This window comes from Salmo trutta, chromosome 15 (assembly GCF_901001165.1).
Source record: "Salmo trutta chromosome 15, fSalTru1.1, whole genome shotgun sequence".
Taxonomy (NCBI): Eukaryota; Metazoa; Chordata; class Actinopteri; order Salmoniformes; family Salmonidae; genus Salmo; species Salmo trutta.
The window spans coordinates 63,943,074-63,966,648 of record NC_042971.1 but is presented as its reverse complement, the minus strand read 5'-3'; the positions used below and the strand labels follow the sequence as shown (position 1 = coordinate 63,966,648).

Sequence of the window (23,575 nt, the reverse complement as noted above, 5' to 3'; positions counted from 1 at the left end):
CTGACTGACTGATTCACTGGCCAGCTGGATGACTGACTGATTCACTGGCTAGCTGGCTGACTGACTGATTCACTGGCCAGCTGGATGACTGACTGATTCACTGGCAAGCTGGCTGGCTGACTGATTCACTGGTCAGCTGGCTGGCTGACTGATTCACTGGCAAGCTGGCCAGCTGACTGATTCACTGGCAAGCTGGCTGGCTGACTGATTCACTGGCCAGCTGGATGACTGACTGTTTCACTGGCCAGCTGGCTGGCTGACTGATTCACTGGCAAGCTGGACGACTGACTGATTTACTGGCCAGCTGACTGATTCACTGGCCAGCTGGCTGGCTGACAAATCAAAACGTAGGAATGGCATCCTATTCCTTATATAGTGCACTACTGTTGACCAGGACCCTATGAGACCCTATGGGGCCCTATGAGACCCTATGGGGCCCTATGGCCTATGGGCAAAGGCAGTACACTATACAGTTCATTCATAAAGTATTCAGACCACTTGACTTTTTCTACATTTTGTTACGTTACAGCCTTATTCTAAAATGGATTACATAAATTTTTTCCTAATCAATCTACACACAATACCCTATAATGACATCACAATACCCCATATTGACATCACAATACCCTATAATGACATCACAATACCCCATAATGACATCACAATACCCCATAATGACATCACAATACCCCATAATGACAAAGTGAAAACAGGTTTTTAGAAAAACAGAAATACATTATTTACATAAGTATTCAGACCCTTTGCTGTGACACTCGAAATTGAGGTCAGGTGCATCCTGTTTCCATTGATCATCCTTGAGATGTTTCTACAACTTGATTGGAGTCCACCTGTGATAAATTCAATTCATTGGACATGAGTTGGAAAGGCACACACCTGTCTGCTCGAGGATGTCATCACGGCCAAAGGTGCTTCAACAAAGTACTGAAGGGTCTGAATACTTATGTAAATGTGATATTTCCGGGGGGGGGGGGGGGGGGGTTGTAGTTTCATTGGTCTTTTCAGGTGTCCATCATGATCCTGGTGTAGTTTCATTGGTCCTTTCAGGTGTTCATCCATTATGATCCTGTTTTTCATTACTTCACCATGAGGACTTCTTTCTATGTAAATTAACTTGTTGTGCTGGCATCCTTAGCCTAGTGAATATGTATTTATGATACTTTAGCAACACTACAATCAAATTTGTTATTCAATCATCAGTCTGTAACTGACTGTTAAGTTTACAATAACCAACACAAAGCGTCTGACCTACAAAGTGATGATAATATTGTCAACTAGACACTTATTTACAATTATTTTTACATTTAGTTTGACTGATTCCATGTAAACATTACTACACCAGAAACAATAAAGTGTATTTTGATTCCTTCCAGAAAAAGTTCCTATCTTTTCACAAGGTGATTTTATACAGAACATGCCTACTGGTGTTGTTTACGATACAGAATGGGCTCATCTGTTGTTGAGAGAAACACAGCAATTCAATCTCTTATTCTGAGCTCATTAGTTTAGCTTAGTTTACTTATACACTATCTATGATTAGATGGATTATAGATAGCACAGAGGCTAACATGCTAACCCTCACCGTGATTAGATGGATTATAGATAGCATGTTAGCATCTGTGCTAACCCTCACTGTGATTAGATTGATAATAGATAGCACAGAGGCTAACATGCTAACCCTCACCGTGATTAGATGGATAATAGATAGCATGTTTGCATCTGTGCTAACCCTCACTGTGATTAGATTGATAATAGATAGCACAGAGGCTAACATGCTAACCCTCACTGTGATTAGATGGGATGATAAATAGCACAGAGGCTAACATGCTAACACCTCACTGTGATTAGATGGGATGATAAATAGCACAGAGGCTAACATGCTAACACCTCACTGTGATTAGATGGGATGATAAATAGCACAGAGGCTAACATGCTAACACCTCACTGTGATTAGATGGGATGATAAATAGCACAGAGGCTAACATGCTAACACCTCACTGTGATTAGATGGGATGATAAATAGCACAGAGGCTAACATGCTAACACCTCAATGTAGGAAGAGTTCTCTCCATGGACAGCCACTCACAGTGCTTTAATCCACCAGTGTGTTTTTTAATTCACCTCAGAGGTTCTCGACATGGATTAAAGTCAAGGTTGATCCTCACCACAGCTAATTAAAAAGAGAGAGAGAGAGTTGTTCATCTAATCCATCAGATCCATGTACAACAGTAGGCCTATATAAAGCTGACCAGGCACTCACACCTCACCTCTGCAGTACCTCTCACCTCACTGGAGCTAAGTGATTGTATGTCTCTGTCTGAGTCGGTCTAACCGAGGTGGAGGTTTAATGCTGGCATGTCAATGGTACATGATTTACTTATTCCTCGTAGCTAACGCTGCGACAATCTTCTGCCACCGGGAGTCTTGTCTTTGGGCCACAGCTTGCGCCCCTTGTCCCAGGAGAGACCCATCTCTTGCAGCTCAGCCTACCAGTCGGTGGTACAGCCCAAAACGTTTCATTCTATGGGTGAGGAGGCCAGCGGCCCGCCAGTGTGTGTTCAGATCGTGTCGATGATCTTCCTGGTGTGTTTCGGCCTGTACTGCATCGTGAAAGGCGTGTCCTTCGGTTTCTTCAACTGGTGGTATATCCTGGGAGGATCGTGTATCGTAGCGGCAGCTTTCGCATCGTTCAGGGTATATGAGGTGTGTATTATCTCTGCCCAGAGGGAGATCTGTGAGGGACAGCCCTGTGGACCACAGACAGCCCTGTGGACAAGAGACAGCCCTGTGGACCAGAGACAGCCCTGTGGACCCGGACCATAGAGTGGTCCAGAGACTAGTGACAGCCCTGTGGACCACAGATAGCCCTGTGGACCAGAGACAGCCCTGTGGACCAGAGACAGCCCTGTGGACCCGGACCATAGAGTGGTCCAGAGACTAGTGACAGCCCTGTGGACCACAGACAGCCCTGTGGACCACAGACAGCCCTGTGGACCACAGACAGCCCTGTGGACCAGAGACAGCCCTGTGGACCAGAGACAGCTCTGTGGACCCGGACCATAGAGTGGTCCAGAGACTAGTGACAGCCCTGTGGACCACAGACAGCCCTGTGGACCACAGACAGCCCTGTGGACCCGGACCATAGAGTGATCCAGAGACTAGTGACAGCCCTGTGGACCAGAGACAGGCCAGTGGACCAGAGACAGCCCTGTGGACCAGAGATAGCCAGTGGACCAGAGACAGCCAGTGGACCAGAGACAGCCCTGTGGACCAGAGACTAGGAACAGCCCTGTGGACCAGAGACTAGGAACAGCCCTGTAACAGACAGAAGACCCTGCGAGGAGACCGTGGGGTTAACAGCCAGATACAGACTGGATTTCTACTGGGACACTCCACCCAGAAACACTGACCTATTCTTAACGATCTGGATATAAAATGGATAGAAATAAGGACAGAATAACTGCAGTATTACTGACTTGTGCCATGAAATAATAGTGTTCTGCTTGATTATTAGGCGGTATGCTTTGTTGCGCTCATCTCTTTGTACTTTTTTAATAAAGTACCACACAAGTCATACATCACAGATAAGAATTTAATCACAAAACATTTTTATTGAATTTAAAGGATACCATTTTTTCCCCCCTAAGTAATGGTTTCTTAAAGACATTTACATCTGATATTACAGCAGGCTGCCATGTATGTTACATTATACAGATGTAGGATCTTCATTTGATCACTTTTGTTGTTGTTGCGAATTTGTAGTGTATATTCAAGGTTTAAAAAAGGCTTGTACATTTTGTAATTTCCACTTTAAAATGTCAGACTTGATTTGCCCTAATGAAAAATGTATTATAACCCACGTAATAATTCACATTTCCTGTTGCTGCAGGATTATTTTCCAGCTGTAGCAAACTCGCTCAAATTAAGATCCTACATTTGTAAAGTGAACAGTTGCACTGTTGTTATCGGTCAGCCAGTGACTATCACACATTGTGTCCCAAATGACACTATTCCCTTTCCAGTGCACTACTTTTGACCAGGGCCCCTAGATAGTGCACTATACAGTATGGGGGAAATAGGGTGGACTTTCATCAGAACAGAAGAATCAACAACAACACATCTTAACATCAATGATTACCGTTTTGAAAGTCAGTTTATGATTGGACAAAGTTAGCACATAACTTGGAATACACAATATGCGCAAAATACTAGTCTGTGAATCCCTTGTAGAGGATTTCTTAAACCATGTGACTTTATAATTCTCCGTACAACGCAGTGGAATACTTGTACTGTAGTTTTTTGGTTTATCCCGCTTCTTCTGCGGAGCAGTCGATACCAGCATAGGTGAACTTCTCATATAGGGTGGTGTTGACATATGTCTAGAAACAACAGGAAACAACAGGAAACAACAGGAAACAACAGGAAGAGAAATAGTGTTCTGTACTTAATTAACTGATAGAGAAAGCTTGCAATTGGCTACTGTCATATCCTGTACCTACTACTTCCTACTGTAACTTCAAATCCTCTGCTGAATGTCCCATGTGTTTTTTTTTTTTTTTTTTTAACCAATGACGGAGTAGATGAATGAGTAAAAAATAAAAAGTGTGTTTTTACCTTCCTCTCCTCCAGCATCCTGTTGAGGGAGACCAGTATCTGTTGGAACGACGGTCTCTCGTAGGGCTTTTCTCTCCAGCACTGTCGCATCAGGTCATACCTGGACACAACACAGGAGAGGGGTGGAATACGGATTTAATACATACCGCAAATAACCTTAAATCTGATTTGAACTTATTTTTTATGTTTTTAAAGCTGTATCCTTATCATTCTGTTTCCTTCATGCGTGTCTCTGTATCCTGCCTGTCTCTGTATCCTGCGTGTCTCTGTATCCTGCGTGTCTCTGTATCCTGCCTGTCTCTGTATCCTGCCTGTCTCTGTATCCTGCCTGTCTCTGTATCCTGCCTGTCTCTGTATCCTGCCTGTCTCTGTATCCTGCGTGTCTCTGTATCCTGCCTGTCTCTGTATCCTGCGTGTCTCTGTATCCTGCCTGTCTCTGTATCCTGCGTGTCTCTGTATCCTGCGTGTCTCTGTATCCTGCGTGTCTCTATATTGTGTGATGTCTATATTCTCTGATGTCTACCGTCAGTCTTCAGCAGATGCCTGATTAGACTACCATCTCCAGACTACTTACACCTCATCGTCACAGTTGAGTGGTTTCTCCAGCCGGTAGCTCTGAGGGAGTTTCTCATACAGCTCTGCACAAGTCATCCCACAGTAAGGAGTACCTCCTGATACACAGGTCAACACAAAATACACTGTACATGATAAGACGCACACACAGTAATGTACACACACTGGACATATCAGGCTGTATTTCAAATCCATTGTCAATATTGTAGATTATTATCCTGGATGCAAACTTAATTAACCTGGATTCAAACCTAATTAACCTGGATGCAAATCTAATTAACCTGGATGCAAACCTAATTAACCTGGATGCAAACCTAATTAACCTGGATGCAAACCTAATTAACCTGGATGCAAACCTAATTAACCTGGATGCAAACTTAATTACCGTGGATGCAAACTTAATTACCTTGGATACAAACCCAATTATCCTGGATACAAACCCAATTATCCTGGATACAAACCCAATTATCCTGAATGCAAACCTAATTATCCTGAATACAAACCCAATTATCCTGGATGCAAACCCAATTATCCTGGATGCAAACCCAATTATCCTGGATATAAACCCAATTATCCTGGATATAAACCTAATTATCCTGGACGCAAACCCAATTATCCTGGATGCAAACCTAATTATCCTGAATACAAACCCAATTATCCTGGATACAAACCCAATTATCCTGGATACAAACCTAATTACCCAGGATGCAAACCTAATTACCCTGGATGTAAACCTTATTACCCTGGATATAAACCTAATTATCCTGGATTTAAACCTAATTATCTTGGATACAAACCTAAACTGACGATCTCCCAGAGAAGTACACCATAAGACCATCTGGAGAGAGAAGAGGAGAGAGGTGATAGAGAGAGAGAGAGAGAGAGAGAGAGAGAGAGAGAGAGAGAGAGAGAAGAGGAGAGAGGTGATAGAGAGAGAAGTGGAGAGAGAGAGAGAGAGAGAAAGAAGAGGAGAGAGGTGATAGAGAGAGAGAGAGAGAGAGAAGAGGAGAGAGGTGATAGAGAGAGAAGTGGAGAGAGAGAGAGAGAGAGAGAGAGAAGAGGAGAGAGGTGATAGAGAGAGAGAGAGAGAGAGAAGAGGAGAGAGGTGATAGAGAGAGAAGAGGAGAGAGGTGATAGAGAGAGAGAGAGAGAGAGAGAGAGAGAGGAGAGAGGTGATAGAGAGAGAGAGAGAAGAGGAGAGAGGTGATAGAGAGAGAGAGAGAGAGAGAGAGAGGTGATAGAGAGAGAGAGAGAGGAGAGAGGTGATAGAGAGAGAAGAGGAGAGAGGTGAAAGTGATGAAATCAGTTTACACAGTCAGTCTATATAATGTAAATGTATTTTAAAGTTCATTGTGCAGCTGTCACTACCAGTGATGATAGTTTCGGTACTTTGGAACTGGAATGTAAAGTTCTGTATGAAACAGTTTTAACGTATACAAAGACCTTCATCCCTGTACTGAGAGCTTTGCCGTTTCTAAAAGGACGTATTTTGGTGTTTTTGGAGCCTTTTTCATGATTTTTCCGAGGGCCCCCCATACTACACAACGAGGATGAGGAAGTGATTTGCTGTTTAGGGTAAGTTTCACAAAAACTAGTGAAATCACAAAAAGGTGTCTGGACCCTTCTAGAACATTCCATTTCCATAAAAAAAATAAGAGATTTGGTTGTTAAAAAAATAAAAAAATAAAACTTGTGGTTTGAAAGATGCAGTACTCACACGTCACTGTTGGTGGTGTAGACACTGTAGTTCAGTGATTCTATGGCCATCCACCTGACAGGTAATCGTCCCTGTGAATCACACACAGTAAAGATGTCTGTGTCAACAAAGTTTCAGCACCAATAAAGTAATAAAAATAATAATATAATAATTAATAATAATTTTAATAAAGTAACAATATGTTTGATGTCCTCTGTGGCCATATGAATATCCCCTATGATGTAACTGGAGTGATGAGATAGATGTTCTTCTTCTATGTTTTTGTTTTATTATTTCACTGCCGTACTGTGTTCCATCTTGTCCAGCCATCTTGTCTCAAGAGGACCACAATGGAAATAAGTCCCAGACTTTATTGTGTGTTATCCTCAAAGATTTTATTCATGTGCATGTATGGCTTTTAAGTTTTATGTGTGCGCTTGTTTTTTTTTTTAAATGGTTGAATTAATAAAGTAAACTAAACCAAAGCTAATAAGAGTGGGGACAGTGGGCAGCCCTGGCGTGTCCCTCTCTCCAACTGGAAGGTAGGCTTCTGTTTGTGACTACGGTGGCCTGAGAGGATCATATGATTTAATAGTATAAAAACCCTTGGTGATTTATGTTGACATTAAGTTTGTCAGTTTCAGAGACACTTACCATCGTCTTCTTCACATAGACCTCCTGACCTCTGGACAGACCAAAGTCGGCTATCTTGGCCACAAAGTTCTCTCCCACAAGGATGTTTCTGGCTGCCAGGTCTCTGTGGATAAACTAGAAATCACAAGAGATCTGGTCAGAATATACGACTCACAAGAATAAATCCTACAGTATGTGCAACGTTTATGGGATGTTATGACTAAAAGCGCACTCTCTTGTCTCTGGGATCTGAAACATAAAGGCACTGACTTAGCCTGGTCCCAGATCAGTTTGGGCTTTACCCAACCTGGTCCCAGATTAGTTACGGCTGTACCTAACCTGGTCCCAGATCAGTTTGGGCTGTACCCAACCTGGTCCCAGATTAGTTACGGCTGTACCTAGCCTGGTCCCAGATCAGTTTGGGCTGTACCTAGCCTGGTCCCAGATCAGTTTGGGCTGTACCTAGCCTGGTCCCAGATCAGTTTGGGCTGTACCTAGCCTGGTCCCAGATCAGTTTGGTCTATGCCTCTGGCCACGTCTTCAGTACTGACCTTTCTGAGCCAGGTAGTCCATGCCCCGGGCCACGTCTGCAGTACTGACCTGTTTCTGAGCCAGGTAGTCCATGCCTCGGGCCACGTCTTCAGTACTGACCTGTTTCTGAGCCAGGTAGTCCATGCCTCTGGCCACATCTGCAGCAAAGTGGAGCAGCTGTTGTGAGGTGAGGGTGGAGGCGGTGCTGTTAGCGATAGCGAAGGCCGGGTCAGTCTCCAACACTCTGCTCTTCCTCAGGAAGTCCAACAGGTTACCGTGAGGGGCGAACTCTATGGCCAGGTACAGATAGCCTGGAGACATGGTAGAAAAACCTGGTTAATAATATCATATACCACTTTACTCTATGGCCAGGTACAGATACCCTGTCCAAGACAGAGGTGGGTAACATTATAGCAGCTTGCCGTGAGGGGGGACTCTATGGCTAGTTAGAGATACCCACCTCTCTCTGTTACCTCTCATCAGGGTATCATTATAGCACCTTAGCATTCATTGTATGCATTGTTAATGTGGAAAGAAATGTGTCAAACGCTGTCCATATTTCTTTGAATCCTTCCAATAAACTGTCATCTGTTTGACTGTGACTTTGTCTTTTAAATGGAATGCTTGACCTTCATTACTCTTCTTCTAATAGTATTACCAAAGAACATGCAACAGCCCGGTAAAACCCATCTGATCAACAGCCCAGTAAAACCCATCTGATCAACAGCCCAGTAAAACCCATCTAATCAACAGCCCAGTAAAACCCATCTGATCAACAGCCCAGTAAAACCCATCTGATCAACAGCTAAACCCATCTGATCAACAGCCCAGTAAAACCCATCTGATCAACAGTAAAACCCATCTGATCAACAGTAAAACCCATCTGATCAACAGCAAAACCCATCTGATCAACAGTAAAACCCATCTGATCAACAGTAAAACCCATCTGATCAACAGTAAAACCCATCTGATCAACAGTAAAACCCATCTGATCAACAGTAAAACCCATCTGATCAACAGTAAAACCCATCTGATCTCTGATCAACAGTAAAACCCATCTGATCTCTGATCAACAGTAAAACCCATCTGATCTCTGATCAACAGTAAAACCCATCTGAGAGATGTTTGTATTGTACCTCTGTGTTCACAGGCTCCCAGTAGGTTGATGATGTTGGGGTGGTGTCCCAGTTTACACAGCACCTCCAGCTCCCCTGCAAAGTCCCTGTGGTCGTCTTTAGAGGCATACTCTGTGGGACACACACAAATCACTGACTGTGCCTTTAAGTCTCAGAAATATACCCAGGGTTGTGTCTTCTAGGATCGTTATCGATGGGGAGACATTCAATCGATTCATTCAGTGATTTATTAATTCATGAATTACCCAATCCATTTCAGTCCATTCAAACGTCTGTCCATCTGTCTATCCATTCATCCATTCATCCATCTATTCCAGGAGCACAACCTCACCTTTCATTCGTTTAATAGCAGCGTCCATCCTCAGCCCGTCCTTCTTAATGCGAGCTTTGAGCACCTGGCCAAAGTTTCCCTCTCCGATGACGTCCTGGAACTTGATGTCGCTCCACTCCAGGGTGGGGTAGGCCACGGACTTCTCTGGGTTCTTATGTTTCTTATTGGGCATGTTGAGAGAGCCAGAACTGAACTGGACCACTGGCTCCTCTCTCTACACATGGAAAAGAAAATCAGTGATTTTTTTTCTAGAAATGTCATAATTTGTGATCATTCAGATATCTGTGTTTATAGTATGTACAGTACGAGCAACGCTAGAGAGATGTAGAGTAGAATAGAATAGGATCGAATACTTCATTGCCCTCAATAGTGAACTTTGTCTTGCACAATTGAAAAGCTTTCTGAAACAATGTGAGAGTTAGTCAGGCCAACCCAACTTACCAGTATGTTCTGAAAAGCCTGAGAGTCAAAGACAACTTTGTTTGATTGCCCTAAGGGGGTATAAATCAAGTTGTATTGATCTGAACTCACCACTATATTCTGGAAGGCCTGGACCATGCGTCGCTGGAAGGTGGCTCTCTTCAGCTGCAGGACGATACAGAAGGCCACCAGGATGGTGATGCAGGTCATGCCAGCTGAACCCAGGATGGCATAGAACAGCATGTTACCCTCGCTGCCAAGCCCAGCCAGACCTGGGGGAGGAGAAGGGGAAGTGGAATATGTTTCAGACGTAGCGTACGCACATCCAATAACTTGGCTTAACGCCTTCTCTGGGTTATGCATGATGAAGACATTTGGGTCAAAACGTTGCACAATAAACTGCGGGAGCATTCATCAGTGTGTATCTGGGAGGGAAATATGTTGGCTATAGTTACCCACAATACATCACACCAGTAAGTTAGTTACCCACAATACATCACACCAGTAAGTTGGAAACGTTACTACATAGTCCCCAGTAGTTATTTACATTTATGTCATTTAACAGACGCTCTTATCCAGAGCGACTTACAAATTGGTGCATTCACCTTATGATATCCAGTGGTGCATTCACCTTATGATATCCAGTGGAACAACCACTTTACAATAGTCCATCTATATTTTTTATTTTTTATTTGTTATTTTATTTTGTTATTTTTTATTTTTTTGTGGGGGTTAGAAGAATTACTTTATCCTATCCCAGGTATTCCTTAAAGAGGTGGGGTTTCAGGTGTCTCCAGAAGGTGGTGATTGACTCCGCTGTCCTGGCGTCGTGAGGGAGCTTGTTCCACCATTGGGGTGCCAGAGCAGCGAACAGTTTTGACTGGGCTGAGCGGGAACTGTGCTTCCGCAGAGGTAGGGGGGCCAGCAGTTATGTCACATTGAGTGGGTTGTAAACCAAACCTTACATTTGCCAGCTACTTGATTTATTACATGTTGTCTGTCACAAGACACTTAGTGGGGGTTGTTGGTTGGTAATCTGAACTAAGCAGGGGGTGGATGGTGGAGCGAGGGTTTGTAGGGTAATTTATGGGAGCACTCTTGCAGGGGGTCATGGGGGGATAGAGTGAGAGTTTGGGTCATGGTCGTTGTGACCATGTCTCCTGTGGTGTCATGGTACAGATGGGGATATGAGGTTTTGTGTGATGTATTGTGGGTAACTAACTTACTGCTGTGATGTACTGTGAGTAACTAACTTACTGGTGTGATGTATTGTGGGTAACTAACTTACTGCTATGATGTATTGTGGGTAACTAATTTACTGGTGTGATGTATTGTGGTTAACTAACGTACTGGTGTGATGTATTGTGGGTAGCTAACTTACTGGTGTGATGTATTGTGGGTAACTAATTTACTGGTGTGATGTATTGTGGGTAGCTAATTTACTGGTGTGATGTATTGTGGGTAGCTAACTTACTGGTGTGATGTATTGTGGGTAGCTAATTTACTGGTGTGATGTATTGTGGGTAACTAACTTACTGGTGTGATGTATTGTGGGTAACTAACTTACTTGTGTGATGTATTGTGGGTAGCTAATTTACTGGTGTGATGTATTGTGGGTAACTAATTTACTGGTGTGATGTATTGTGGGTAACTAACGTACTGGTGTGATGTATTGTGGGTAACTAATTTACTGGTGTGATGTATTGTGGGTAGCTAATTTACTGGTGTGATGTATTGTGGGTAACTAACGTACTGGTGTGATGTATTGTGGGTAGCTAATTTACTGGTGTGATGTATTGTGGGTTGCTAACTTACTGGTGTGATGTATTGTGGGTTGCTAACTTACTGGTGTGATGTATTGTGGGTTGCTAACTTACTGGTGTGATGTATTGTGGGTTGCTAACTTAATGGTGTGATGTATTGTGGGTAGCTAATTTACTGGTGTGATGTATTGTGGGTAACTAACTTACTGGTGTGATGTATTGTGGGTAACTAACTTACTGGTGTGATGTATTGTGGGTAACTAACTTACTGGTGTGATGTATTGTGGGTAACTAACTTACTGGTGTGATGTATTGTGGGTAACTAAGTTACTGGTGTGATGTATTGTGGGTAACTAAGTTACTGGTGTGATGTATTGTGGGTAACTAACTTACTGGTGTGATGTTTTGTGGGTAACTAACTTACGAGAGCTCTCCTGCAGCGTCATGGTCCGGAGGGGGATCTGAGGTTTCTCTAGACTCTCTCCCATGTTGTTCTTGGACCAGAACTCCACCACATACGGAGTGTCAGGTTTCAGACCACGCAGCTGGAACTGCATCTGATTGGCTACCTGACCCTCTAGCCCCTCCGCCTGCTGAGGAACGTTGATCTCTGCCAGCTGGCTGTAGTCAGCCAGGGTGTTGTCTTGGAAACGCAGCATCACCTAAGGAGCACAATGGAAAGAAGGCCGCAGGTTTATTTTTTGTGCTAATTCCTTGTGAATTGTTTAGAAAGTGTTCAATGTTGTCTTTGGTTGGAGCGGCTTAATATGTATTTTAATTAGCAAATCAATTCAAATAATCAATCAATGAATGACCTTGGAGATGGAGTGACCCTCGACCAGGGACCAGGTAATGATGGCTGAGGTGTCTGTTATGTTGCAGCTCCTGATGGAGGACGGAGCCGGGGGCAACTCTGACAGAACAGACGGGATAGGACAGGTGTAAGAGTAGGTCACTTTGAGGGAAGTTGAAGAAATTAAAGCTGTTCTAGTTGTGTATATACACAGTAGGATTTATTTTTAAAATGTTTATGTAGAAGACATCTGTATCACCATAGTAACCCTGTGGCAAACTGGAGACACAGGGACAAAACAATACATTGCTATTTTCATTTAAACTAAATCACTGTAGTCAATAAGATCAGAATCTCTGGTGTCCATTTTTCTTTTCATTTGGCAGATCCTCTTCCACCGGTCCTAAACCTGATTAAGTGTGTTTTTTTGTTGTTGTTTTTTTGTCATTACCATTACTGAGCGTCCATGCAGAGACAGGCTGGCTGTGTTGTCCCATTGACACCGTCATTATCCTCACCCTACACTCATACTTGTGTCTGGGCTTCAAGTCTGGCAACTTGAGACCAGTGGAGTTGGATGGTAGCTGGTAGGTCTTAACGGTCCCAGGGTCCGAGCTCTGAACGCACTCCACCTGGTAATAGAATAATATCATAGAATCACTGTTATTTCGGAGCCTGGTGAAGTGGTGCTGACACGGTCTTACGACAGACAAAATAATACACACTAAATGTACATACTGTAACAGAATGCAACTTACAGTACAGTGAGTGTATACATTTTAATGTATGTAACCCAGGTGGGTATTAAACCCTTAACCCTTGGCATTGCTAACACTACACTCTTACCAACTGAGCCACACAGAAGACACTTACCTGGTAGGTCCAGTCCTCTGTAACCGACCCAGGCCCCATCGCACGGTCCCAGGACAGACCCAGGGAGGTCTGGGATACAGGAACCAGCCTCACCCCTGAGGGGAGCGGGAGGTCTGGAGGGGGAGGGGGGGGGGAGTCGTTGAGGTAATTTAACCCTGATACATGGCTGTCTAACGGTCATAGGAGTCTACAACCATGTCTCAGGGTTAGAGGTCATTGGGAGACTGGGATCCCCGCCATAGGTCAGTTGATTTAGTAGTGAAATGCCTTGGGCAACCAGTCTAAAATCTCATTGTTTATGGGGTTAGCTATGTAACTCAGAGGCTAGCGGTAAATCAGGTTCCTGTAAGGCCTCCATGTCTCATTTGTTAGGTCAAGATCAGAGGAAAATGCCTTGTGTCCATAGAGATATATCTGGATTTTGTAGTTCAATGCTTACACTATATATACAAAAGTATGTGGACACCTCCAAATTACTGATTCAGCTACAGTGGGGCAAAAAAGTATTTAGTCAGCCACCAATTGTGCAAGTTCTCCCACTTAAAAAGATAAGAGAGGCCTGTAATTTTCATCATAGGTACACGTCAACTATGACAGACAAAATGAGAAAAAAAATTACAGAAAATCAGATTGTAGGATTTTTAATGAATTCATTTGCAAATTATGGTGGAAAATAAGTATTTGGTCACCTACAAACAAGCAAGATTTCTGGCTCTCACAGACCTGTAACTTCTTCTTTAAGAGGCTCCTCTGTCCTCCACTCGTTACCTGTATTAATGGCACCTGTTTGAACTTGTTATCAGTATAAAAGACACCTGTCCACAACCTCAAACAGTCACACTCCAAACTCCACTATGGCCAAGACCAAAGAGCTGTCAAAGGACACCAGAAACAAAATTGTAGACCTGCACCAGGCTGGGAAGACTGAATCTGCAATAGGTAAGCAGCTTGGTTTGAAGAAATCAACTGTGGGAGCAATTATTAGGAAATGGAAGACATACAAGACCACTGATAATCTCCCTCGATCTGGGGCTCCACGCAAGATCTCACCCCGTGGGGTCAAAATGATCACAAGAACGGTGAGCAAAAATCCCAGAAGCACATGGGGGGACCTAGTGAATGACCTGCAGAGAGCTGGGACCAAAGTAACAAAGCCTACCATCAGTAACACACTACGCCGCCAGGGACTCAAATCCTGCAGTGCCAGACGTGTCCCCCTGCTTAAGCCAGTACATGTCCAGGCCCGTCTGAAGTTTGCTAGAGAGCATTTGGATGATCCAGAAGAGGATTGGGAGAATGTCATATGGTCAGATGAAACCAAAATAGAACTTTTTGGTAAAAACTCAACTCGTTGTGTTTGGAGGACAAAGAATGCTGAGTTGCATCCAAAGGACACCATACCTACTGTGAAGCATGGGGGTGGAAACATCATGCTTTGGGGCTGTTTTTCTGCAAAGGGACCAGGACGACTGATCCGTGTAAAGGAAAGAATGAATGGGGTCATGTATCGTGAGATTTTGAGTGAAAACCTCCTTCCATCAGCAAGGGCATTGAAGATGAAACGTGGCTGGGTCTTTCAGCATGATAATGATCCCAAACACATCGCCCGGGCAACGAAGGAGTGGCTTCGTAAGAAGCATTTCAAGGTCCTGGAGTAGCCTAGCCAGTCTCCAGATCTCAACCCCATAGAAAATCTTTGGAGAGAGTTGAAAGTCCGTGTTGCCCAGCAACAGCCCCAAAACATCACTGCTCTAGAGGAGATCTTCATGGAGGAATGGGCCAAAATACCAGCAACAGTGTGTGAAAACCTTGTGAAGACGTACAGAAAACGTTTGACCTGTGTCATTGCCAACAAAGGGTATATAACAAAGTATTGAGATAAACTTTTGTTATTGACCAAATACTTATTTTCCACCATAATTTGCAAATAAATTCATTAAAAATCCTACAATGTGATTTTCTGGATTTTCTTTTCTCATTTTGTCTGTCATAGTTGAAGTGTACCTATGATGAAAATTACAGGCCTCTCTCATCTTTTTAAATGGGAGAACTTGCACAATTGGTGGCTGACTAAATACTTTTGCCCCACTGTATTTCAGCCACACCCGTGCTGAAATCGAGAACACATCCATGCAATCTCCATAGACAAACATTGGCAGTAGAATGGCCTGACTGAAGAGCTCAATGACTTTCAACGTATCACCATCATAGGATGCCACCTTTCCAACAAGTCAGTTCATCAAATTTCTGCCCTGCTAGAGCTGCCCCAGTTAACTTTAAGTGCTGTTATTGTGAAGTGGAAACATCTAGGAGCAACAACGGCTCAGCCATAAAGTGGTAGGTCACACAGTAACGGGACTGCCGAGTGCTGAAACGTGTTTAACACGCAAAAAGATTCTATGTCCTCAGTTGCAACACTAACTACCGAGTTCCAAGCTGCCTCTGGAAGCAACGTCAGCACAATAACTGTTCATTGGGAGCTTCATGAAAATGGGTTTCTATGGCCGAGCAGCCGCACACAAGCCTAAGATCACCATGCGCAATGCCAAGCGTCGGCTGGAGTGGTGTAAAGCTCGCCGCCATTGGACTCTGGAGCAGTGGAAACGCGTTCTCTGGAGTGATGAATCACGCTTCACAATTTGGCAGTCCAACGGACGAATCTGGGTTTGGTGGATGCAGGAGAGAACACTACTTGCCCGGATGCATAGTGCCAACTGTAAAGTTTGGTGGAGGAGGAATAATAGTCTGGGGCTGTTTTTTATGGTTCGGGCCCCTTAATTCCAGTGAAGGGAAATCTTAATGCTATAGCATACCACAGAACTAGAATGTTAGTTCATTATAATTCTATGGATTGTATGGTTCTATGGTTCTCACCAAGCATCTGTGTGGAGAAGCTGGCCTCTGGACCTGGAAAACCCACCCCACCGGCACCATGGCGACTCAACTGGATGAAGGTGGTGTAGTGGGTCATCGGAGACAGGTTCTCTAGCTTCACTACTGGGCCAACCACTGAGAGAGAGAGAGAGGCAGGGGAGAGAGAGAGGTGGGGAGAGAGGGAAATAGAAGGGGGGGAGAGAGGGAAATAGAAGGGGGGAGAGAGAGAGAGAGAGGGAGGGAGAAATAGAGAAAGGGAGAGAGAGGGGGAAGAGAGAGAGAGAAATAGAGGGAGGGAGAGAGAGGGGCGGGGAGAGAGAGTCATCACTTACATCCCTCAATGACTCCATATGATGCTGTTGCCAATAGTTTCTACATACAAAGAAAACGTACATGGAACCAATGATGGTAGTTTCCAACACACAATAGCACACAAGATGATATCATTCTAATTGTTCAGTACAGTCATGATGACAAGTGGGATTCATTTCAGGGAAACATTTACTGAAGCTCACAGGAATGTAATATCTCTGTCACACTTCATGGATAACATTTAGCAAATCATTATCCTTCCTTTGAGACCAGAGACCATCAGAGTAGAAGAGCTGATCTAGGACCCCCCCCCCCCCCGTCCATATAATCCTATTCATTATAAAGGCCTGTTCATGTATTTGCTCTCCTACTCTGAGGAACGGAGCCATGGGAGTACTGAACGTCAATAAAGAGTTAATGTCTGTAGTGTATAGCAGTTCCCAAACCTTTTCTTAATTTGTTAAGGAACTCAGTCTGCCTTTTAAACCTACTCTTGATAGTTGTAATAGTAGAATGCACAAGGTGTAATTTCTATATTGAGTATCAATCAATCAAATGTATTTATAAAAGCCTTTCTTACATCAGCAGATGTCACAAAGTGCTGTACAGAAACCCAGCCTAAAACCCCTAAACAGCAAGCAATGCAGGTGTAGAAGCACGGTGGCTAGGAAAAACTCCCTAGAAAGGCCAAAACCTAGGAAGAAACCTAGAGAGGAACCAGGCTATGAGGGGTGGCCAGTCCTCTTCTGGCTGTGCTGGGTGGAGATTGTAACAGAACATGGCCAAGATGTTCAAATGTTCATAGATGACCAGCATGGTCAAATAACAATAATCACAGTGGTTGTCGAGGGTGCAACAGGTCAGCACCTCAGGAGTAAATGTCAGTTAGCTTTTCATAGCCAGTTAGCTTTTCACAGCCAGTTAGCTTTTCATAGCCAGTTAGCTTTTCATAGCCAGTTAGCTTTTCATAGCCAGTTAGCTTTTCATAGCCAGTTAGCTTTTGATAGCCTTTTCATAGCTAGTTAGCTTCTCATAGCCTTTTCATAGCCAGTTAGCTTTTCATAGCCAGTTAGCTTTTCAAAGCCTTTTCATAGCCAGTTAGCTTTTCATAGCCAGTTAACTTTTCACAGCCAGTTAGCTTTCCACAGCCTTTTCATAGCCAGTTAGCTTTTCATAGCCAGTTAGCTTTTCACAGCCAGTTAGCTTTCCACAGCCTTTTCATAGCCAGTTAGCTTTTCATAGCCTTTTCATAGCCAGTTAGCTTTTCATAGCCAGTTAACTTTTCACAGCCAGTTAGCTTTCCACAGCCTTTTCATAGCCAGTTAGCTTTTCATAGCCAGTTAGCTTTTCACAGCCAGTTAGCTTTCCACAGCCTTTTCATAGCCAGTTAGCTTTTCATAGCCTTTTCACAGCCAGTTAGCTTTTCATAGCCTTTTCATAGCCAGTTAGCTTTTCATAGCCAGTTAGCTTTTCACAGCCAGTTAGCTTTTCACAGCCAGTTAGCTTTCCACAGCCTTTTCATAGCCAGTTAGCTTTTCATAGCCAGTTAGCTTTTCATAGCCAGTTAGCTTTTCATAGCCTTTTCACAGCCAGTTAGCTTTTCATAGCCTTTTCACAGCCAGTTAGCTTTTCATAGCCTTTTCACAGCCAGTTAGCTTTTCACAGCCAGTTAGCTTTCCACAGCCTTTTCACAGCCAGTTAGCTTTTCATAGCCTTTTCACAGCCAGTTAGCTTTTCACAGCCTTTTCACAACCAGTTAGCTTTTCATAGCCTTTTCACAGCCAGTTAGCTTTCCACAGCCTTTTCACAGCCAGTTAGCTTTTCATAGCCTTTTCACAGCCAGTTAGCTTTCCACAGCCTTTTCACAGCCAGTTAGATTTTCATAGCCTTTTCACAGCCAGTTAGCTTTTCATAGCCTTTTCACAGCCAGTTAGCTTTTCATAGCCAGTTAGCTTTTCACAGCCAGTTAGCTTTTCACAGCCAGTTAGCTTTTCATAGCCTTTTCACAGCCAGTTAGCTTTTCACAGCCAGTTAGCTTTTCACAGCCAGTTAGCTTTTCACAGCCAGTTAGCTTTTCACAGCCGTAGTGCATCATCAGTTCCTTTTGTCATGTTAGTCATTTCATACCTTAGAGAGATATTTACAACTTGTCAAAAATGCCCAGATCAACTAGCCCATGGATATTGTTGTCATTCAAATGTTATATTTTTATTTATTTCACCTTTATTTAACCAGGTAGGCCAGTTGAGAACAAGTTCACATTTACAACTGCGACCTGGCCAAGAATAAAGCAAAGCAGTGCGGCACAAACAACAAAACAGAGTTATGCATGGAATAAACAAACGCACAGTCAATAACACATTAGAAAAGTGTGTGCAAATTAAGTAAGATTAGGGAGGTAAGGCAATAAATAGGCCGTAGTGGCGAAGTAATTACAATTTAGCATTTAAAACACTGGAGTGATAGATGTGCAGAAGATGAATGTGCAAGTAGAGATACTGGGGTGCAAAGGAGCAAAAAAATAAATAACAATACAGGGATGAGGTAGTTGGATGGGCTGTTTACAGATGGGCTATGTACAGGTGCAATGATCTGTGAGCTGCTCTGACAGCTGGTGCTTAAAGCTAGTGAGGGAGATATGTCTCCAGCTTCAGTGATTTTTGTGGTTCATTCCAGTCATTGGCAGCAGAGAACTGGAAGGAAAGGCGGCCAAATGAGGAATTGGCTTTGGGGGTGACAAGTGAAATATACCTGCTGGAGCGCGTGCTAATGGTGGGTGCTGCTATGGTGACCAGTGAGCTGAGATAAGGCGGGGCTTTACTTAGCAAAGACTTATAGATGACCTGGAACCAGTGGGTTTGGCGACGAATACGAAGCGAGGGCCAGCCAACGAGAGTATACAGGTCGCAGTGGTGGGTGGTATTCTTGGCTTTGGTGACGAAACAGATGCCACTGTGATAGACTGCATCCAATTTGCTGAGTAGAGTGTTGGAGGCTATTTTGTAAATGACAACAGGCCCTCCGATTTGACACAATGAACTCTGTCTGAGAAGTAGTTGGTGAACCAGGCAAGGCAGTCATTTGACAAACCAAGGCTGTTGAGTCTGCCGATAAGAATGTGATGATTGACAGAGTCGAAGGCCTTGGCCAGGTCGATGAATATGGCTGCACAGTATTGTCTTTTGTCGATGGTGGTTATGATATCGTTTAGGACCTTGAGCGTGGCTGAGGTGCACCCATGACCAGCTCGGAAACCAGATTGCATAGCGGAGAAGGTACGGTGGGATTCAAAATGGTCGGTGATCTGTTTGTTAACTTGGCTTTCGAAGACCTTAGAAAGGCAGGGTAGGATAGATATAGGTCTGTAACAGTTTGGGTCTAAAGTGTCTCCCCCTTTGAAGAGGGGGATGACCGCGGCAGCTTTCCAATCTTTTGGGATCTCAGACGATATGAAAGAGAGGTTGAACAGGCTAGTAATAGGGGTTGCAACAATTGCGGTTATCATTTTAGTAAGAGAGGGTCCAGATTGTCTAGCCCGGCTGATTTGTAGGGGTCCAGATTTTGCAGCTCTTTCAAAACATCAGCCATCTGGATTTTGGTGAAGGAGAAATGGGGAGGCTTGGGAAAGTTGCTGTGTGCGGTGCAGAGCTGTTGACCAGGTTAGGGGTAGCCAGGTGGAAAGCATGGCCAGCCGTAGAAAAATGCTTATTGAAATTCGCGATTATCATAGATTTATCGGTGGTGACAGTGTTTCATAGCCTCAGTGCAGTGGGCAGCTGGGAGGAGGTGCTCTTATTCTCCATGGACTTTACAGTGTCGCAGAACTTTTTGGAGTTTGTGCTACGGGATGCACATTTCTGCTTGAAAAAGCTAGCCTTAGCTTTCCTAACTGCCTGTTTGGTTCCTAACTTCCCTGAAAAGTTGCATATCACGGGGGCTATTCAATGCTAATGCAGTACGCCACAGGATGTTTTTGTGCTGGTCAAGGGCAGTCAGGTCTGGAGTGAACCAAGGGCTATATCTGTTCCTGGTTTTACATTTTTTGAATGGGGTATGCTTATTTAAGTTGGTGAGGAAGGCACTTTTAAAGAATCGCCAGGCATCCTCTACTGACGGAATGAGGTCAATATCTTTCCAGGATACACGGGCCAGGTCGATTAGAAAGGCCTGCTCGCTGAAGTGTTTCAGGGAGCGTTTGACAGTGATGAGGGGTGGTCGTTTGACCGCGGACCCATTACGGACGCAGGCAATGAGGCAGTGATCACTGAGATCCTGGTTGAAGACAGCAGAGGTGTATTTAGAGGGCAAGTTGGTCAGGATGATATGTATGAGGGTGCCGGGGTGTTAAGCATATCCCAGTTTAGGTCACCTAACAATACAAACTCTGAAGATAAATGGGGGGGCAATTAATTCACATATGGTGTCCAGGGCACAGCTGGGGGCTGAGGGGCGGTCTGTAACAAGCGGCAACAGTGAGAGACTTATTTACGGAAAGGAGGATTTTTAAAGTAGAAGCTTGAACTGTTTGGGCACAGACCTGGATATTAAGACAGAACTCTGCAGGCTATCTCTGCAGTAGATTGCAACACCGGCCCCTTTGGCAGTTCTATCTTGGCGGAAAATGTTATAGTTGGGGATGGACATTTCTGAATTCAGACAAGGCTAGGACATCAGGGTTGGCGGAGTGTGCTAAAGCAGTGAAAAAAAATTACTTAGGGAGGAGGCTTCTGATGGTAACATGCATGAAACCAAGGCTTTTACGGTTACAGAAGTCAACAAATGATAGCGCCTGGGGAATAGGAGTGGAACTGGGGGCTACAGGGCCTGGGTTGACCTCTACATCACCAGAAGAACAGAGGAGGAGTAGGATGAGGGTGTGGCTAAAGGCTATAAGAACTGGTCGTCTAGTGCGTTGGGGACAGAGAATAAAAGGAGCAGATTTCTGGGCGCAATAGAACAGATTCAAGGTATCACATGAATGCACATGAGCACAAGAGTTCATGTCTGTGGTGTACAGTACAGGTAAGAGTTCATGTCTGTGGTGTACAGTACAGGTAAGAGTTAATGTCTGTGGTGTACAATACAGGTAAGTGTTCATGTCTGTGGTGTACAGTACAGGTAAGAGTTCATGTCTGTGGTGTACAGTACAGGTAAGAGTTCATGTCTGTGGTGTACAGTACCTTCAACGGTCTTCCATACAGAGGTATTGACCTGCTTGTAGATGACCTTGACAGAGGTCACCGGTCCGTCTCCTGTGTACGGTTCCTTGTTGACCAGCACAACCAGGTGATACGGACCACTACTGTTCAACATGGGAGGATACTGGGGCATCGGAGGGACTGAGAGAAAGAGAGAAGAGAAGTGTTCAAATCCACATTCACAAAATGGAAAACATTTTCAAGAAAAAGTCGACGAAGGAGGAGACGAAGACGAAGGAGGAGACGAAGGAGGAAACGAAGAGGAAGGAGGAGACAAAGATGAAGACGAAGGCGAAGACGAAGCAGGTTTTCTCCTACCTTTGACGTTGACCATGAACTCTCTCTCTGCCTGCCCAGCTGTAGTTTTCACCTGACAGATCCAACAACCGGTATCCCTCTCAGTGATGTTATCCACCCTGAACTTAGACGTGGTCTGGTCATTCACCATATCAGTGTCAAATGCCTAGGGAAAACATGAATCCAACCATACAAATAGAACCACTTATTAGTGCTGTGAATTAAGCATTTGATAAGAAGAAATGGCTAATTGTGGTGATTGCTAATTGTAGTGATTGCTAATGCTAATTATTTTTGAATTATCAAATAAACTTCCATTTACATTAAGAAGCACATACTTAATATTCAATTTGATCATTTCTCTGCTACTTACATAGCTTAGTCCCAAATCCATTCGTGCTGTCTTGACACCGGTGTGTCTATGACCAGGAGTTGACAAGACAGCACAAACAGACGTGGGACCAGATTAACACTTACATATATTCTGGTTTTGCCTGGTTTGAGTAGGATGATCTCACTGTGTAGAGGAGTTGGTTGGCCCGTGGCGCTACAGTTGACAATGTACTGAACCCCAGCATTCAACTCTGTATCCATGAGATTACTGACTACGACAGGTGCCCTGTCTAAAGGAAACATCCTCGTCAACAACAATATACTGGATTCTTCAATTCAGGGGGAACAGTAACAACATTACACATATCTTTAAATATGATAGTGGATAGTTTGTGGAGCTTAAGTCGCTAAGTTTTTAACCTTGTTTCTCACAGCGGGAACCGTGTCGTCCTACACATACACAGCCGCGAAACCGGTCGCAATGTCCCTTGTCTCCACATTCACACGTCAGCCTGCAGTCTGCTCCATAGAACCCCGGAGAACAAGCTGGAGAAAACAGGGACAAACCCAGAAATACAAAACCACTGTAGTTTAGCAAATAAGAAAGGCGATCGACTATTATAACCCCGACCAGATAAGATACCATACTTTATGATAGCCTGGTCACAGATCTCTTACCGTCATTGATGATAATGACAACCATAGGAACATAATGAGAATGATAGCTTAAACTGATTTGGGACCACCAGATCACAACTTAATTTTCCATTTTTTATAAACATATCAAAGTACAGTATATCAGTATAGAGACAACAACCTGCCCAGGGACTGCGGTTGAAAATTAGCCGGCTGGCTGAAACAGTCACTTTTACTGAAACGTTGATTAATGTGCACTGTCCCTGTAAATTTTTTTTTAAATAAACTCAAAACTCAAACAAGTCCTCTCCCCTCACCTTCACTACAGTTGAATCCTTTCCAGCCAGTACCACAGGAGCAGCCGTATGGGTCTCTCTGACAGAACACCATGGACCTGCAGTATCCATCTCTACACCACTCTTTACACATCCTCCCAAACTTACCCTCGCCACACACTGGGAAAGAAATGACACTTTGATTAGGTTTAGGGTTCATTTGGACATATGCAGAAATATAGATCAAATGTAACGTCATTCAATATGTT

At 43.9% G+C, this 23,575-nt stretch overlaps 1 protein-coding gene across 1 annotated transcript in view; it reads right to left on the bottom strand.

The window, feature by feature from the left end:
* Positions 1–3,605: 3,605 nt before the first annotated feature.
* Positions 3,606–23,575, bottom strand: part of tek (TEK tyrosine kinase, endothelial) — a 54,458-nt gene continuing 34,488 nt past the window's right edge. The window contains exons 7-26 of the mRNA XM_029692487.1: positions 23,349–23,486; positions 22,816–22,941; positions 22,540–22,685; positions 22,084–22,228; positions 21,748–21,906; positions 16,256–16,390; positions 13,382–13,494; positions 12,960–13,140; positions 12,531–12,628; positions 12,140–12,377; positions 10,064–10,224; positions 9,533–9,746; positions 9,202–9,312; positions 8,186–8,376; positions 7,556–7,669; positions 6,923–6,993; positions 6,003–6,043; positions 5,207–5,303; positions 4,633–4,732; positions 3,606–4,397 (exon numbers count right to left, since the gene is read on the bottom strand). Coding sequence (XP_029548347.1) covers positions 4,323–4,397; positions 4,633–4,732; positions 5,207–5,303; positions 6,003–6,043; positions 6,923–6,993; positions 7,556–7,669; positions 8,186–8,376; positions 9,202–9,312; positions 9,533–9,746; positions 10,064–10,224; positions 12,140–12,377; positions 12,531–12,628; positions 12,960–13,140; positions 13,382–13,494; positions 16,256–16,390; positions 21,748–21,906; positions 22,084–22,228; positions 22,540–22,685; positions 22,816–22,941; positions 23,349–23,486 — 2,654 coding nt within the window. The 3' untranslated portion in view covers positions 3,606–4,322. The remainder of the gene's footprint in view (positions 4,398–4,632; positions 4,733–5,206; positions 5,304–6,002; positions 6,044–6,922; positions 6,994–7,555; positions 7,670–8,185; positions 8,377–9,201; positions 9,313–9,532; positions 9,747–10,063; positions 10,225–12,139; positions 12,378–12,530; positions 12,629–12,959; positions 13,141–13,381; positions 13,495–16,255; positions 16,391–21,747; positions 21,907–22,083; positions 22,229–22,539; positions 22,686–22,815; positions 22,942–23,348; positions 23,487–23,575) is intronic.